This window comes from Gossypium raimondii, chromosome 4, assembly GCF_025698545.1.
Source record: "Gossypium raimondii isolate GPD5lz chromosome 4, ASM2569854v1, whole genome shotgun sequence".
NCBI lineage: Eukaryota > Viridiplantae > Streptophyta > Magnoliopsida > Malvales > Malvaceae > Gossypium > Gossypium raimondii.
This window is the reverse complement of record NC_068568.1, coordinates 33049468-33067858: the sequence shown is the minus strand read 5'-3', so window position 1 is coordinate 33067858 and position 18391 is coordinate 33049468. Positions and strand designations below refer to the sequence as shown.

Sequence of the window (18391 nt, the reverse complement as noted above, 5' to 3'; positions counted from 1 at the left end):
ACTGTTGGATTAGTTGTCGGCTTTGTTTTTACACAATTGTATTTGTCGAGGTAAGTTCGTATAAGGATTAAAATTTTTATTGCTATTTTGGATGGAATGTTAATTAATAATTGTGATACGCATAATTAGATGGATAGTTTTGTATTAATTTAGTATAATGGATTAAGTCGTGAAGCTAATTAAATTAAAGTTTATATATGAAAAATATGAACTTCACTTAATGTGTACTGCAATGGTACAATGGAATGAAAAGAAAGATTTTGGATGTGTAAAATTGAAAATTATGTATTTCATGAAGCATGTGTGAAATGGTATAATATAATGAAATTTAAAGAATTGGATATGTGAAAATGTCTCATTTGAACCTTGTGAATACTTAGGATACAAATGACATGTCATTAGGGTTATACGGTTTTGGGTGCGGGTCTTGAATGTCCTACCAATGGATAAGGTCCTGCATTTGTTGCAGATACTCCACAACTCGTGTGATCATCACCTTGTAGCTAACATTCTGACCTACAGCTCGTGTGAGCACTAATGGAAAGGAAAGGTTACGGTTACATACGGTTACATGGAAAGGAACACTATGTTTTATCATTCCCGATTATCCAATGTTATTCTATACAGTTCAACAAGTAAGTAAAGGTTAATGGAAAGACATGTATAAAAACTTAATGTTATTAATGTTCATATGAAATGAAAAGATGGATATGCATATATGAAATGAAAATGATGAGAATGTATCATGTGATGGATGAAATATGCATGAAATTTATTTTTTAATATATGATATGTTCCATAGATGTTATGTTTACTTATCCTTTACTAACTATGTGGATTCAAATGGAAAGAATGTGTATTAGATATATATATATATATATATATATATATATATATATCATGGATGATATAGAAAGCCTAAATGCTTATTATGTATGTGTCATGATTTACTTAGAACTTACATGTAATGTTATACTTACTAACCTTATGAGATGGTGTGTATAGGAAAGGAAGTTTGGCATATGACATGATGAAAGTAGGTTTGGTTGTTTAATTTAAAATGTTCGGTAAGTTTAAGTTTCCTATATACAAGCTTAAAAAACATTAGTTGTGTACCTAGTTGATTTCTCTGTTTCTATAGGTCATCGGAAGGCTCGATAGGTTGGAATCTTCATCGGATCATAACCACACTATCCATTGATTATTTTGGTAGCTTTTGTATAAGTTGTGCTAATAGTTATAAATGGCATGTATAGGGTTGTATGTTAGTTTGTTATGTTTCGAGCCTATGCCTAACAACTTGCGTATATATATGTGTTTTGAAATAAGTTGTTATATGTTTGTGTTAATAGGTGAGCTTGGTCTCTTCTGTGTGTGTCCTGTGAAGAAATATGAATACATGGAATAATTTGAGAATGAAGTAACTAACTGTTGAGTGTATGATGTGTGTTTGGTATGTATAAGGATTGAATGCATATGCTAGTTTACTACTTGGTAAGTTGAGATATTTTGGTTGATGCCAAACTTATGTATGCGTTTATTTTGTCCTTGTAAAATGCTTAAGTTAATATGTGTGTTTGGTCTTTTGAAGGTCAGGTAAATAGATGACATATTAATAACATTGAAGCATGTCAATTGTGTGTTTGTATGGTATATGTTCAATGTATGAAAATGGCTTGAAATGTGTTGAATCAATGTTTGAGTTGAGGTGCCTTTGAATGACATATTGGTTAGGAGAACTAGGTTGATTGAATTGGCATATTTATATGTCGTTGAAATGTGTTTACGTCAATTTTAATGTGTACAGGAATGAGGTAACTATTGGGCAAGGTTTGGTTATAAAATATCTTGTTTTAGGGTCTATTTTGGATCACACAACCCAGACACGCACTATCACACAGCCGTGTGACACACACAGTCTGGCTACATGGCTGTGTGTCACTTATTATTTATGGTGTAATTTTCACACGGCCTAAGACACGGCCGTGTGTCTCAAGTTAGTGAGATACACGGCATAGCACACAGCCTGCGAGACGGCTGTGTGTCACAACTTAGTGAGTTACACGGTTTAAGACACGGGCTGGGACACAATTGTGTGCCCCTTGGTTCGATTGTTACACGGCCTGGGCTATGTCAAACAGCCGTGTGACCCCTGTTTTCAATTTTTCTAGTTTTTCCCAAATTTTTTGATTTGTTACGATTTAGTCCCAGATTGATCCCGAACTATTTTTTGGGCCTCAAAGGCTTGATTTAATGCCCAAATACATATGTTTGATAGTTTTTAACAAGTTTTATTTAATTAATGTTAAATGATTTTATTGAAATTTTTTGATGTTAATTGATGTTCTGATTGTTCTGTAGTGCTCTATAACCCAAATTCAGCAGCGAAACGGGTTAGAGGAGTTATATTTAGTGGTATTAGAACTACAATTTAGTCGATTCTCGGACTGAACGTAGTTTGTATGGAGTTTAGAAATACATGTCACTTAATAACCTGTGATATTGTGATGTCTCATGACTTTGATGAGATTTGTTTTACATATAGATAAGAGATGTCTTCTAACCGAGCTAATTCGATGATGCTGACAGCAGTACTAAAGTCTCCAATTAAAAGGTTGCTTATGATGTGTTAGAATTCAAGAAGTATAGAGTATAGGTTTATGGTATTTATATTAATAATGAATGATATGTTTCATGTGTATATGATAACAACAACTGTGGCTCTACGACCTCCACCCTCTCATCCTCAAAGTCTTATACAACCGATTATTCACAAGATTTATGTTGATTAAGTTTGCATAAGAGGAGCCAAAGAGTTCAGCGGTTGAATGAGTAATAATTTGGTCAGAGCCAAGAACTGATTAGAAAATTTATAAAAATTCTAGACAAAATTTTATATCTTTCTGAAGATTTCCTGAGATGTGGGGCGTCACTGTTAAAAGAAGAGGTTATTAACTGGTAATCGAATTTAACTACTATAGTGCCTACAGGATGGATTAATTGGGATTTCTTCTGAATCAATTACATTAGTGAAATAGTTTAGTTGTGGATTTTTGGGTAAAAATGGTTCAACTTGAAAAGTATGTTAATAGATGGTATCAATTGAAGAGGAAATATGTACTTGTTTTAGAAAGGGATTGAATAATTGGACTAAAATATTTGGCAGTGCAATGGAAAAAGGGAAGAAAATTTTGCTATCATAAGAAACAGAGTAAGACATGGGTTTGAGACTTCAATAATTAGAGTGTATCTAGGACAGAATAGATATTTTTGGGCCAATTAGGGTTTTATGACAAAGATAGAATGAAACAAAATAGTGTTAGATCACTGATGACTTTAGTAGCCAGTGCGGTAGTACTTGAAATGTATATAGATCTGAACACAGTCATTGAGGTCATGTATTTTACAAGGATTTCAATGGGGTATGCTATGTGCTCTTTTATCAATAGTGGCATATGCGGTTGTTTTATCTCCAGATGTAATTCTTATTATGTGGGGATGCTAGCTAATCATAATATTAGATAGAGATATTGTTAGCCTGGTTGTAATAATAGCCGTGTGACCCCTGTTTTCATTTTTTCTAATTTTTCCCAAATTTTTTAATTTGTTATGATTTAGTCCCAAATTGATTCTGAACTATTTTTAGGGCCTCGAAGGCCCGATTTAAGGTCCAAATACATATGTTTGATAGGTTTTTAATGAGTTTTATTTAATTAATTTTAAATGATTTTATTGAAATGTTTGATGTTAATAGTTGTTTCGGTTGTTCTATAATGCTCCGTAACCCTAATTTAGTGACGGAGATGGGTTAAGGGTGCTACAATCAGGACTGAGCTCTCTTCATTATATACCATTATGAAAGTTACTACATTTCGTGCTCTTCCAATGACCTTGTCATATGTGTATTACCCTCATAGGATACCCTCGATCTCTTTGGGTAAAAATTTGTTCTCCTGGTATGATCCTATTTTATCTCATGGTAACAATTACATCTTCTTTCATGAGAAGTCAATTACTAAAAATTAGTAATTAAATAATTCATCTTACGAAATGACCTGTGACCATGTTACTTTTCATCTATCATGTAATACCAATGAGAGGATGCCGTTTATCAATTATTAGGCTATAAATTCCACTATTTCAAGTGAATTCATGTAATAAGGACGTCATATACTAAATCTACCAGCTTTTGGCTCAATTTACCAATTGAACGCAAGTTATTAACACATCAAAGTATATGAGTCATGCACACATAGTTTGTCACTTAAGATTGATGTAAACCGCATTATGAATGTCACCAGTGAATAAATCCATAAATAGATCTAAGATTAATTCTACTTGGGTTCTATATGGTATATTGTCAGTCCAGACAATCACACCTATATCTTTATATTTAGGAGTCATCCACTCCAATACCCAAGACAATATATCTCCCTAATTGGACTTGATAGATGATATATTAGTCTTTTAATCAACTTGCTCAATTTTGATTAGGCTAAGGATTTGTTTAGATTATCTACTAATACAAGTTGTCTTCTCGCATTATGATCTAACCATATAATGCAACTTAGTATTAGTTAAATATTAGATAATTAATGAGCTAATATTTTCTTTCATTTTGTTTTGCTTGCAAAACCCATTTGAGGACATTTTACCAAAAAAAGTAATGATAATGATAGAATTATTAAACCAATTTGTTCGAAAAATTACAAGTACATAAAGTACATCGTTGATATCACTACACTAAGGGCACTAGATTCCAACAGCTTGAGCTTTCTCAAGCTCAGATCATTATGTGCTCGAATTAGAGGTGTCTATGGGTCGGGTCGAGGCCCAATTCCAAAAAAAAATTTCAAGCCCAGGCCTATTTTCTAGTGGACCCGACCTGCCAAAAAAACCATTTCAGTATTCAAAAAATAATAAAATATTAGAAATTATATTTTTAAATTTAGGTTTTAATACTTCTATCAGTAAATGTAAATATAAAAAAATTATTATTTTAATTGAATCTGGGTCGGGTCGGCTCAAGGTGCAAAAATCCTTGTCTAAGCTCGACCCTACATTGGGCTGATGAGCTACCTAGCCTTTGGATAAGTTTAGCTCGAATGGACACGGGTGGGCTCTTGAGCTTGGGCATGTTTGCCAACTCTAATCTATGTCTCGAGACATTGCCTTATTACTATAGAATTTTAGTTACTAACATGTATGTCTCTAGATTAGAGTGTCCTGTCTCAAGACTTAAGTGCAAAGGACTAGGTTCTAAGTCCTAAAACAAACAAAAACTCATTTAGCACATACTTAATTGTAACATATCAATGCTAACACTCAAGGCCTATAATATAACACATCTTTCAAGTGAATATCACACAATCAACCTGATTTATCGTACCATATCTAAAACCAGGATACATGCTACTCACATTCATTAATATCTCCAAATCAATATCATCATAATTCATTTCAATTATCAATTTATTCTTAACACATACTCTCAAATCTCTTAGCGCAACAAAACTCAAAATGAATTCAAATTTTACTAACTTAAAGCTCATATGTACATGCCAACTAATAAGCTTATCTTAATATATAAACAAAATTTGCATACTCTTCAAGCCTTTTACAATGATATGATCCCCAAATATGATCTTGAAATTCACACAATCCACTAACAATCTACAAGTAAGAAACAATGACATGTGAAACAAAATTTTCTTAGTAAATACTCATGGAATTTACTTGCCTTCCTTATTTGAAGTGTGACATTTAATATATGTATATATACACATGAATTAAATTTCCAAAATATAGTATAAACATAATTATGAAAACTTAGCTATCGATTACATATTAAAACACTTCATGTTTCTTAGACATATCTAATCTTTTTAACGTAAGCATTCATTTCATTTTCTAATAAAAATAACTCATATATCGTTATACTTTTTAGCTTGCACATCAAATTTTTTTATCATCTAAGTTCATTACTCATTATATACTTAATAAACTAATTTGTTATCATGATTAAGTTCAAAGCCCTTGGTCTTTGAACAAATCTTCCTACCTTTGATGGTTTTGGTTTAAAGGTTGGTTTGTCAGGTCATTCTTCTCCCCTAGTTTTTTTGTTCGCTAGGAAAGGATACGGTTGTCCCTTCTTCTTGAACGTGGCGGCCTTGTCGCAAACTTTCTTTCCCTAAATCTTAGCTCTATAATTTTTTTTTCATTTTCTTCATTTCTTTAATCAAACTGGTGTTAACACTCTAGTTGTTTCTAATATAATATTTGTTATGTATATAGTTGTTCCTCTAACACCCTTATTTTCTTTGGGATCTTTGTGAATTGTTGGGACATTAATTGTGGATTCTAGGAGGCCTAGTTGCCTAGTTGAATGTTAGTGTGACCTTATTCATACGGAAAATAATACCAGGGAAGAGGAAATTGGTAATACTAAGGGTAAGTTGCATAATGAGGGTAGTAGGAGTTATGGAGCAGTTGGGATTCTTGAGGGTATCTTGGTGGGATTGTTAACGTTGTTGTTTAACATTAGTTTGATGCTAGTTTTGGGTTTCCTATGGTTGGTTGTTGTGGTCTTGGTTTGTCTCTTCAACATTTTTGAGTAGGCTAGTGGTTGAATGAGTTATGACCACGTGTTTAATCCACGTTCATTGCACCAGTTGGTGGTATCAAAGATCAATAAGGAGAAGAATGAGAAAACAGGATGAAACTGGTTCACCTGTGTGGGGTGTAGGGTCGCCAAAAGAGCAAGAGGAGAAAAAGAAGGGGGTGAAGAAGGTAGAGACGTGGAAATGGTTAAACGAATCCCCTCTTACTCGTGCTCTTAAGTTTATATCATGGGTTACTCTTCGATGCGTGCTCGTATTCGTGAATTTGATTACAAGACATTGAGTTGCCCGATCTTCTAATGCTGAATCATTTCGAAACAGGTCTTAAAATGAAAATGAGATTAATGGTTATTGATTCAATGGAAATGATGGAAATGGTGAGGATGGATAACTTGTACGAGATGAACACTTAGAAAGGAACCAACGATATGAAAGATCATGACCCGATTTCTATAAAGTGAAGATACGAACAAGTTTGTACAAAAGAAAATTGTGACCCTCTATCTAGAAAAATAGGAACCAACAATATAAGGTTTGACGCCACAAGGAAACCCTTGATAAGTCCAACTAAGTTCTTTCAAGAACAAAGAGATAGAATTCTTATAAATTATAAAAATGTTCATTAGCCAACAATGTCATTTTATAAGTTATTTATAGGACTATTATGACTATTCGAATGCCTATAAAAGACCTTTCAACTTCAGCACTTAACTAGTGTTAATACAAACATTTAAATTTGTTTTAATTTATGTTGGGCAGCAAATGAGTTATGCCTTTTCACTTGATTCTTGTATAGTTGAAAAGGCATGTCTCTTCACTTTGTTGATGACTTAATGTCCCCTTTTGTGAGTTGTTTAGTGTCCTTTTATGTTGTCTGCTGGTAGGAGTAGCGCATGTTGACTTTTTGCTCCAAGATTTTGGCGATTTCTTTCTTGTTTTGCTTTTTTACATTATTTTTCGTCTTTATTCTTTTTGATAAGAATAATTGGACGGTGGTGTGTTGCTTGTGTGTCCCTGTTTCTTTGGGGTTTTCAAGGCTATTCTTGGTGTGCTTTTCAAGATTTGTATGGTGGCTCTCTACTTTGAAGGAGTAGCAGCGCCCAATCTGCATCCGGGGGCCTTTGATAGGGAAGGGTGGTCATTTTGATCAGTGCTTTTGTCGCTTTCGCTGTACTTGTTTTCCTTTTTTAGTTTTTACGTTTCTTGTATGATTTTACGTTTTTCTTGCATGGATTCCATTTCTCTACATGTCTTCGCTACCAGGTACGTATTTTGACTGTTCTACTAGTTTTATTGCATGCAAAAGTTTTTTCCTCGATTTTCCACAAATCTGCATTTATTACGCTTGAGTTTATTACCATAGTTTTGCCTATATCTTTCTCTTTCCTTGCACGTAGTCTTTAATATTAAGGTTTCTGGTAGTGTTCTTTTATTTTCTTTCCTCTTCCTATTTAACCTAAAAAATGAATTTTTTCTATTTTAATTCGTTTTAATCCCTTTTTTTTAGAGCTTTTGTGTTGCCTCTTGTGTAGTCTGGTATTTGTGGTGCATAATGCAGGTTACCTTGTGCAATTTCTAGTTCTTTGTGCATCGCTTTTTTCTTCCTTTTTTTTAGACTCTTATATCAACTGGTGTCTTTGTTGTTTCAGTTAGTATCTTTCTTGCTTTTTTCTTTCTGATTTTGGTTTCCTGCAGTTTTTTGTTGTTTCTTCTCTCTTTTGTGGTTTTGTAGTTGTCTCTTTGGTTTTCGCAGCGAAGATCTAGGGTTTGCTTGGTTTTTGTTGGATGGTTTATTTATTCCTCACTTGCTTATCTAAGCTAAAGTATGGTGGACGATATAAATGTGCTGCTGGAAAGACTAAATTTCTCGGAAAAAGAATTAAAAAGGGTGATCAACACAAATATGAAATAATGAAACATACAAGGCTACAAGGCGTGGGTCGTTGGGAAGATTATGTCTGGGGAAAAAGTTAACAGAGAAGTTATGTACCGTGTTCTCAAATATTTATGGTTTACTAAGGAAGAAGTTAACTTTGTGGCTTTAAACGAATGAGTGACACTTGTGAAATTTGGTGCCATCGAATATAGAACGAGAAATCTGAACCTGACCCCATGACTCTTCGATCAATGTCTGTTTGCAATGTTACCATTTGTAAAGGGCTAAGAACTGGATGAATATGCTTTCAATATTACGCCATTTTGGATAAGGATTTATAATATCCCCATTGAACAAATGGATAGACAAGTCACCATAGATATGGGTAAGGCAATAGGGGAGGTTGTGGCTATTGACTGGCGTGATAGAGATGGAGGTTGGACTAACTACATTAGAATCAGGTTCAAAATAGATGTGCTAAGGCCTCTCCGAAAGGTGGTTCATTTGGTTAGTAGTGAGGTAACTAAAACTGTCTGTGCGATCAAGTACGAAAGGCTCCTTGCCTTGTGTTACTTATGTGGCCTCATATGACATACTACACAAAAATGTAACAGAAAATAAGAACTTGTAACGGGTAACATTAGCTTCCAATATGGGAGTTGGCTTAGAGCGTAGCTAGGGGGATCAAGCCAAACTAGAGGCAACTGGATAAATGGAATTAAAATATTAGAAAAGAAGATAAACCCTAATGAAGGGATAAACAATGACAAGGATGGGGATGGGGAAGAAAATGATCTCATGATGCTCAAAGGAAAAGAAAAATCCAGAGCTGGGGAAGAGGAATTCAAATCTTTCTCCCCTGCAGAGAAACACCCAACAAAATCAGCACGTGATGGAGGAGACAAAATGAGGTGCAAAAGATAAAGAGTAAAAGGGAGTAATGGGGAGAACAATTAGGAGAGTCCTACCAGATTAGTTCGAAGAAACTAGCGGATAGTCTCTCACCTTGTAAGGTGGTGGCTAGTGATCGGCCCCACCAAGAGCAATAAAGTTTCTTTGTTAGAACTGTCGTGGGCATGGGAACCCTGCGACAGTTCGGGAACTTAAGCAAGTTCTCGTTATTAATAATCCTGATGTTGTCTTCTTATGTGAAACGAAAATGAACTCTAATAATTTCACATGCGTTTGTAACCTATGCAAGATGTACAATTATTTGGTTGTGAGCTTACAAAGTCGAAGTGGGGGTTTAGTGATGCTGTGGAAAGAAGGTGTAGATGTGGCTATACAAAACTACTCTAGTCATCACATTGATTCACTTGTTAGTATGGAGAATCATAACAATATTAGGTTCACTGGGTTCTACGGTCATGCTAATCCAAACTAAAGGAGTTAGTCTTGGGACATTCTTAGAAGGGTGGGAAGATCGGTTAAGGATGATTGGGTTATGGGTGGCAACTTGAACACAATCATCAATGAAGCAGAAAAAGAAGGGGGCCGAAGGAAGTCTAGGGTAACTATGGAGGAGTTCAGAGATGTTATAAAGGAGCTGACTCTTGTTGATATCAAAACTGACAAGGGCTTATTTACCTGGGTCAACAATCGTGAGGGGAACAACATGGCCAAAGAAAGATTGGACACGTTCCTTATTTTTGCTAATGCTATTGATAATTACCCTTTTTTTTGCGACTAACATGGTGAGAAAAACAAACTCGAACCGCGATGCTATATTGATGGATACTTTGGGTCGTAAGCCTCGTGAGAACTTTAAGGACCCGACACTTTTCTTTAAATATGATGAGTGTTGGGCGAAATAGAAGGAAACCAAAGATATTATCAAGAAAGCTTGGAGTTGTAATGTAATGAACATCATTGAGAAGCTAGAGAAGGTGATGGTAGAGCTTGGTCGTTGGCAACATGGTCGGTATAGTAGGATGAAAAACCAAATTCGCGAGCTGGTGGGAAGGATTGACAAGCTCATCGATGTCCCCAATAGTGATTGTAATGCTGACATGTTGAAAACTACCTATTTTAAGCTTTGGCACCTTTATGCCAAGGAGGAGTGTTATTGTTGAGTGTAAACTCATTTCATTTATCAACAAGAAACATACACAGGTTATTTAATGAGCAGTACATTAGCAACAGTTATTAACTGCATATTAACTGCCTAGCAACTAACCTCTTTATCTAACAACTTTCTTATTCCTAACATGACCCATGCATTTTGACTTTCTCAGTTCCTGTAAGAGACTTTTTCTTATTTCTGTACAGCATCTTTTTTAATGGAAATTACTCTAAATTTTCTTCTGAATTTGTCAAATAACCCTGCTGACAACGGTTTGGTCAAAATATTAGCCACTTGCTCCTGTCCAGAGATGTGACCAACTTACAGGCCTACAAAGGGAAGTATCAGGCCCAATCATTGCGGGAGACACATACAACGAACCATTCGACCTTGGCAGATACGATACTTGATTAACTTGGGCCATGGGGCTTAGGTGAGACAGTGTGCCAGAAAAATGTCCATTTGAGACAGAACCATAAGAAGGGTGAGTATATGCTAAAGACTCATAAGCAAAACTAGGGTTCAGTGCAGCCAGTGAAACCCCTTCACGGAGCGAAGAAGAAAATGATGCCCCAGTCACCACTAGAGGTCCATCAAACCACCGGTCAAACCAATAATAGCAACGTTCGGAAAGGTTGCCAAGATGCCCATAAATTTGACATTGCCCGACTACGACCACGGTAAGACCCTTGACCACCGTGTGAGAAAGACCTAAGCAAACGAGAGTTAGGCATGAAAAAAAGAGTTGTAAGCGAGGGAGAGCCAGCCATGGATAGAGGAGTCGACGGAAGGGGATGAACCATATTGGCCTGAAGAGTCGTTTCCGAAACAAACTTCTTTTATTGGTTTTCACATTCCAACAACACGTCAACAAGTCGATCCATCTAGAGAGGTTCTGGCGAAAATGACACAAGAGTAAGAACAGATTCAAAATCTGTTGAAAGACCTGCAAGCACTATTTCAACTTGTTCAACACTCAAAACAGAGTATCCAGACGCACCAAAATAGGTCACACATTTCTTATTTTTGCCAGAAATTATTTAACAGACATATGACCTTTCTTCAACGAATGTAGGTCATGTTTTAAGCAGAAAATCTTCGCACCGGAGGCAGCGACAAATTGGCGAGTGGCTTTGCTCCATACTCTCTGAGCGGTATTAGCATCTGTAAAATAGGACAAAATATCACCACTGATTAGGGATAATAGCCAAAAGGCAAGAAGTTTATCTTGTTGATGGAAAGACAAAATCAGGTTTAGAAACTAACATCCCTTCTTAATCCGGCACAAATCGGGATGGAGTTAGAAGAGTGCCATTGACGTAGTCAGTAAGTCCATAACAATCAATAATCAACCTTAACTGATGTTTTCGTTGAACAAACACATCTTCTCTAAGTTTTATTGTTTCATGGAGAGGGAATGATTGAACAACACGATAGTGTCTATCGCCTTCAGGAAAACAAGGTGAGGAAGAGCTAGGGACATGAGCAGAAGTCTTCGTGGAAATTATATTTGCAGATACTTTGGGTGGAGTGGCAGCCATGGAGGACAGCGAAAATCAGCCCAACTATTAGCGACACTAATTTCTTATGATTAACCTTGAGATAATTGCTTGATTGATTGGGAACTTGAGAGGTGAATTTATACACATACAAGTAAAAGTAAACTACTACTAACCATCCTAGCTAATTAACGGAATCTATTACAACATACTCTAATACCAAATGAGCAACTGCTAGCATAGGTAGGTAGCATTGAAATATGTCATGTGTCGTCTTCCTTGTGTCTTAAATTGTCTTGCTCTGACGTTGTAATCTCATGTGATACTAACTAATGAGTAAGCTCGCATGTCATATGGATAGTTAGTCTAAGATTTTCAAGGAGGGTTTTTAGGGATTCGTATAAGTTAGAGTTTAACAAAATTCTTTTTTGCTTCATTTTCTAGAGGAATTAGACTAAGGGAAGCTGGTGATGGAAAAGGTTCTTGACTGCACGATTAGCCAAAAATTTTCCCAAACCTTGGCAACTCCATGAAAGGAATGCTAGTCAAGAGAGAAGGAAAACCGAAAGCCAAGGTAAAACAACCAAGATGAAGGAAACAGCTAAGTCGGTCCAGAAAGTAAACCTATAAACTCTATATCATAGAGCAGTTCAAGCAAGAAATCTCATGTAAAAAAAATGAGCAGCAGAGACCAATATGCATTTGATATTTGTTTAAGAAAACCATCCATCATAAAGCTCAAATGCAAAAATCAGCATATAAATGAGCATTAAAGGAAAACAAATCAACTGAGAGAGCTTCGTGAAAGGGGAACCATTCAGGCAAATCATTATGTGCTAAGTGTGAGCTAGTAGAAAACCATAAAGCACGTGCAATAAAGCAGGGGATCGAACAGAGAACCAAGACTCAACCGTAGACAGACCAAAAATAAAATGACTTGTAGGAAGTTGAGATCCAGAGAATGAGTCGGGTGGACTGATTGAAGTGTTAAGAAGTTCTTTCATGCCTATTTTCCAGCACTTGGTGTGCATGCAGAAAAAAGAAGAGAAAACCCCAAATTAGAAGAAAATGATAGAAGAGAGAACAGATTTAATGAAGGACTGTAGTAGACAATCACAAGAGGGCTATGTTCCCCCCTCTTATTTCTGTTCGTTAAAACAGTAGAAGAAAATCCTAAGAGGAGAGCTCGCACAAGGATCCCTCGCAAGAGAACGCTGTCTCTTTTCCTGTATTTTGTTCTCTAAAATAGTATAACAAATAATACTTTATTTTACTTTTCTGTCGTTACTTTAAATAAGTGGTCTTTTTAAGGAAATATAACACAGTCATTAAAAATTAATGTACTGCATGCTTTTATAATACCAACAACTTTTTATTGGCTAGTGATTCTAGAGAAAGGAATTGATCTCCTTTAACATGAAATAGAATGCCACTAAAGATCATCTCTAGCCCTGTTTAAGTTGGTTAATTTACTTTTCCATTTCCATCGAGTAGAAAAGATATAGCTCAATGAAACGAATTGTTAAGTACTAAGTAGTAAAAGTATTATTAGATACTAAGTAGAAAATGTATGAGAATGATGAACTACATAATAATATTTTTTTCATTCAATCTTTCTTAGTTTTGATTGAATACATTGACTATGTTTATACACTGATACAAGAGTAATTGTTCGTAACCAACTGCATATCAAACTGATTACCAGATTTTATAACAAACTAACAACCATAACAGTCTTTATATTACTATTAACATTCACCAAACTTCTCAAGAGGTAAGACCTGAAGCCAACTTCGAAATCGAGCAAATAACGAGAGAGACAAAGGTTTACTGAAAATATTTGCAACTTGATCACATGCTGGTACTTCACCGAGAACAAGAGATCCATCAGCCAGTTTCTCGCGAACAAAAAACAAATCAAGTTCAACATGTTTGAATTTAGAGTGTAATACTGGATTAGCTGTAAGAGCTACTGCACTTGAATTGTAACACCAAACTGTTGGAGGATCAGTAGAACTAATTTGTAACTTTGTTAGTAGAGAAACTAACCATGTAATATCACTAGAAGCTGTAGCTAGACTTTGATATTCAGCCTCAACTGTAGATCTTGACACAACTTGTTGTTTCTTTGAACACCATGAAACAGGTGTATGACCAAAGTAGACACAAAATCTTGCAGTAGATCGACGATCATCAAAATCAAGTCCCCAGTTGGCATCAGCATACCCGACCAAAGATAGTCTGTCAGATTAGCGAAAAACCAACCCATGAGTAATGGTACAATGTAAATATCCTAGGATACGTTTCAAGGCTATCAAATGAACCGTTGTAGGTGCGTGCATGAACTGACAAACACGATTCACATCCTAGGCAATATCTGGTCGGGTTAGAACCACATATTGAAGAGCACCAGCTAGACTTCTATATTCAGTAGGATCTACAAGCCGATCACCTTCATCCTTGGACAAAGTTGATGAACTAACCATTGGCGTATGAACAGTCTTAGCGTTAGTCAGAGAGCTCCTATCAAGAAGGTCTCGAATGTATTTGCGTTTACATAAGTGCAGACTGATAGTGGAGGACCTACTAACTTCAATCCCTAAAAAATAATGAAGCTCACCCATTCCTTTCGAGAAAACTCGGTATGGAGTTGCTGAACAAAACAACTAATTTCATCAGTCGAACTACCAGTAATAATAATATCATCCACATAAACCAAGATATAAATAGCAGACTTGTTTGAAACTTTAACAAACAAGGAAGCATTAGCTTTAGACATGACAAAATCAGTAGAGGTAAGAAACTATTTCAACTTTTCAAACCAAACACAAAGAGCTTGTCGTAAACCATACAAAGCCTTCGTCAGACGACATACCAAAGGCTCACCATTTGGACCATATTAAACATGTCCTAGAGGCTGCTGCATGAATACTTCATCAGTCAGGTCTCCATTTAAAAATGCATTGTTTACATCAACCTGACGAAGGCTCCAATCATTAGATACAGCAATAGATAGATGGTTCAAATCGTAGCAGGTTTGACCACTAGGCTAAATGATTCTTTGAAATCACAACCAGGAACCTGAGAACATCCCTTTGCTACCAACGGTGCTTTTCTACGACTAACGGACCCATCAGGATTCTTCTTGACTTTGAAAAGCCATTTGGACCCAATTACTTTTCGACCAAGAGGTAGAGACACCAGTTCCCAAGTAGAGTTGGCCATTAAAGCATCAAACTCAGCTTGAACAACACTTTTCCACTCCATATGAGCAAGAGCTTCTTCAACGAATCGAGGCTCAAAATCTACAACATCAACTGACAATGCCTTTGGATTAAAAATTCTTTCCTTCGATCGAGTAACCATAGCATGAGTATTTTCTACACGACGAGAAGGAATAATTGGAGACATACTGGATTGGTTTACCGAACTAGCTTCTGTGGATGAACTCGAAATACCAAATTCAGCTGGTGAATCAACTGAGATTGACTGACTAGGATGACACATAGCTAGTAACTCAACCAAAATAGATCGATCAGAATGACAGTTTGAAGTAGGAGGCAGAGGATCAATCGTCGATGGCAAGATAGGGTTGTTGCTAGGTTCTGCAGTAGTTTAAATAGAAGAAGTTCGAACAACAGGAACAAGGTAGGAGAACTGGAAGAAGACTGAAAAGTAGGTAGGGCAGGCGATCGAAACAGAAATTGATGTTCATCAATTACAACATGACTAGAAATAACAACCTTACCCTCTGGTGTGAGGCACTGATAGCCCTTATGTTGAGAGCTATACTCAGAAACGTAGATGGCTGAGAACGAAAATCCAGTTTGTCTGACATAAAAGGACGTAAGTATGGAAAACAACAGCAACCAAACACCCTTAAGTGATCATATGTAGCTAATTAACATACAGATTCTGATACGGAGACTGACCTTTCAGTACCGCAGTAGGTAAACGATTAGTAAGATGAACAGTATTGTAGAACGCATATCCCCAATAATCTATAGGTAGATTAGCTTGAGCCAAAAGTGTAAGACCAATTTCCACAATATGCTTATGTCTGCGCTCAGCAACCCCATTTTGTTCTCAAGTATATGGACAGGAAACTCGATGAATAATCCCATGACTAGCTAAATTGATGTAAAAGCACGACACTCACCACCTAGTCACTCTGAAACTTTTTAATTTTCTTTTCGAACTGTGTAAAAATCATTTTCTGAAACTGAAGAAAACAATCAAGTGCTTAAGACTTTCGTTTAATCAAATAAATCCAAGTAAACCTACTACACATGTCTACAAACGAAACATAATACAAATTGCCCCCACAAGCAACAGTTGCGGGCCCTCAGAAATCGAAAACAACCAATTCAAAAAATTCCATATATTCAGTATTAGAAGGTAAAAATGGCAATTTATGTGCTTTCCCTTTCTGACTGGCAACACAAATATTATCAAGACATTTTTTATTTGAAACAATTCGACACTTATCAAGAACATGTTTAACAACTGTAGCAGAAGGATGACCAAGTCTGTTATGCCACAGAGTAAAAACATCATCAGTAGAAGAACAGTCTTGAACCTCGATATTGTGAATAACAAGAATAGAATCAGATGGAGCTGGCGTATTGACCGAAAACTGATAGAGACCATCACATACTTGGCCCCGCAACAAAGGTTTCTGAGTCAGGATGTCCTTAACAACACAATAAGACAGATGAAATTCAAAAAATACATTATTGTCAATAGAAAACTAAGACACAAACATAAGATTCTTCCGTATGCTGGGCGCACACAAGACATTAGACAGATGTAACAACTTCTTTATTGTAGGCAGAACTGTATTACCAATAGATGAAATTTTAGCAAGAGTTCCATTTCCCATAACCAAAGAAGAAATACCTGAATATGAAGTTGTTGTATTTAACCCAGAACCATTCTGACAAATATGATGAGTGGCCCCCGAATCTGGATACCAAGACGAGGTCCCTACTGGCACAGGAACATACAAATCAGTGTTATCAAAATTAGGATCATACTATATGGCAGTCGAGAAATCAAATGCATGAAAATCAAGAATTCGGGACAGCCCAACACCCTGTGAAAATTCAAAATCAAATACTCGAGCACAAGGTTTAGTCCGCCACGTAACCCCGGGACCATTATATTGCCTAGAACTATCAAAACCTACATGATTAGCAACGGGCTGAAATTATTTTTGCGCAAAATGTTGGCCGACATTAACTTGTCCATTATGTAGCCCACAATGATTATTTAGCCCAAATGGCTGGCTTCAAACCGGTGGCCTGGGCATCCCAACAGTGGGCTCAAACTGTTGTTGGCCAAGTGATGCCCAAAATCACGCTGCACAACACGCCCAAAAGAAGACCCAAGACCACTCTCCATACCATGCCCAAATACACGACCCAAATTGCTCCATAATCATGCCCATTATGTGACTAACCACATAGGTCATAAGCAAATTTCGAGCCAGTTGCGGACCAGGTACAACCCTCAGCAATACAATTATGGTTTCTCCAAGTTGATCCAATAGACGACGGCACCCATGACGATTCAACCTCTTGGTGCTGCCTAGATACCTCATAGACAAGTTTATTAGGCAACATTTGACCAAGTGACCGGAATGAAACCGCGCAGAAGTGAACTCACTCTAATCGGCGTAGTCCCGGTTGAACTGATAGAAGCACCTCTGAGTGAGATTACCATATCGACTACAAATTTGACTCTGGACCCAAGGGCGAAACTCGCACCTATGCGAGCCAGAAGAGAAGCGACCACCATGCCCAGGACATAGATCCAACTCAACCACTACCACAACCGGAGACGTTTGAGCCAAATTTGTATGCATCGGCACATCTTGCACAGCATACATCTGACGAGACTCAAACTCTAGTAGCACATCAACCAGTCGCTGATATGGAAGTGTCTCCGACGAAAATGAGGCAAAGGCTAAAACCACATCAAAATCAGACAGAAGACCAGCGATGATCACTTTCACCTTTTCGGCCTCCGAAATGAGAAATCCAGAGGCCTCAAGGAGAGTACACGTGTTCTGAACCTTGGCGATAAATTCGATAACAGGTAATGTGCCTTTCTTTAGTGAATGGAACTCATGTTTAATTCGCAAAATTCTAGCACCAATAGAGGCAGTAAACAACCAATTGGCAGTAGTCCAGATATCATACGCTGTTCTAGCGGCAGTAAACGAAGACAACAGGGACACATTAATGGTAGATAGTATCCAAGAGGCTAAAAGCTTATCTTGTTGAAAAAGGGCAACCACATCTATATTTGCAATCAGTGTACCATCCAGAGA

The 18391-nt window shown here is 36.6% G+C and overlaps 1 protein-coding gene across 2 annotated transcripts; it reads right to left on the bottom strand.

The window, feature by feature from the left end:
• Positions 1 to 10617: 10617 nt before the first annotated feature.
• LOC128040562 (uncharacterized) lies at positions 10618 to 13502 on the bottom strand. 2 transcript variants are annotated; one of them, XM_052629528.1, is made up of 3 exons: positions 11825 to 13502; positions 11663 to 11722; positions 10618 to 11453 (listed from the first exon to the last, which is right to left on the bottom strand). In XM_052629528.1, exons 2-3 carry the CDS (start codon positions 11720 to 11722, stop codon positions 10845 to 10847), a joined length of 669 nt encoding a protein of 222 aa, XP_052485488.1. In that variant the 5' UTR covers positions 11825 to 13502; the 3' UTR covers positions 10618 to 10844. The 2 variants fall into 2 exon arrangements, with proteins under 2 accessions (XP_052485488.1, XP_052485487.1); XM_052629527.1 differs by having other exon boundaries at positions 11663 to 13502.
• Positions 13503 to 18391: the final 4889 nt, after the last annotated feature.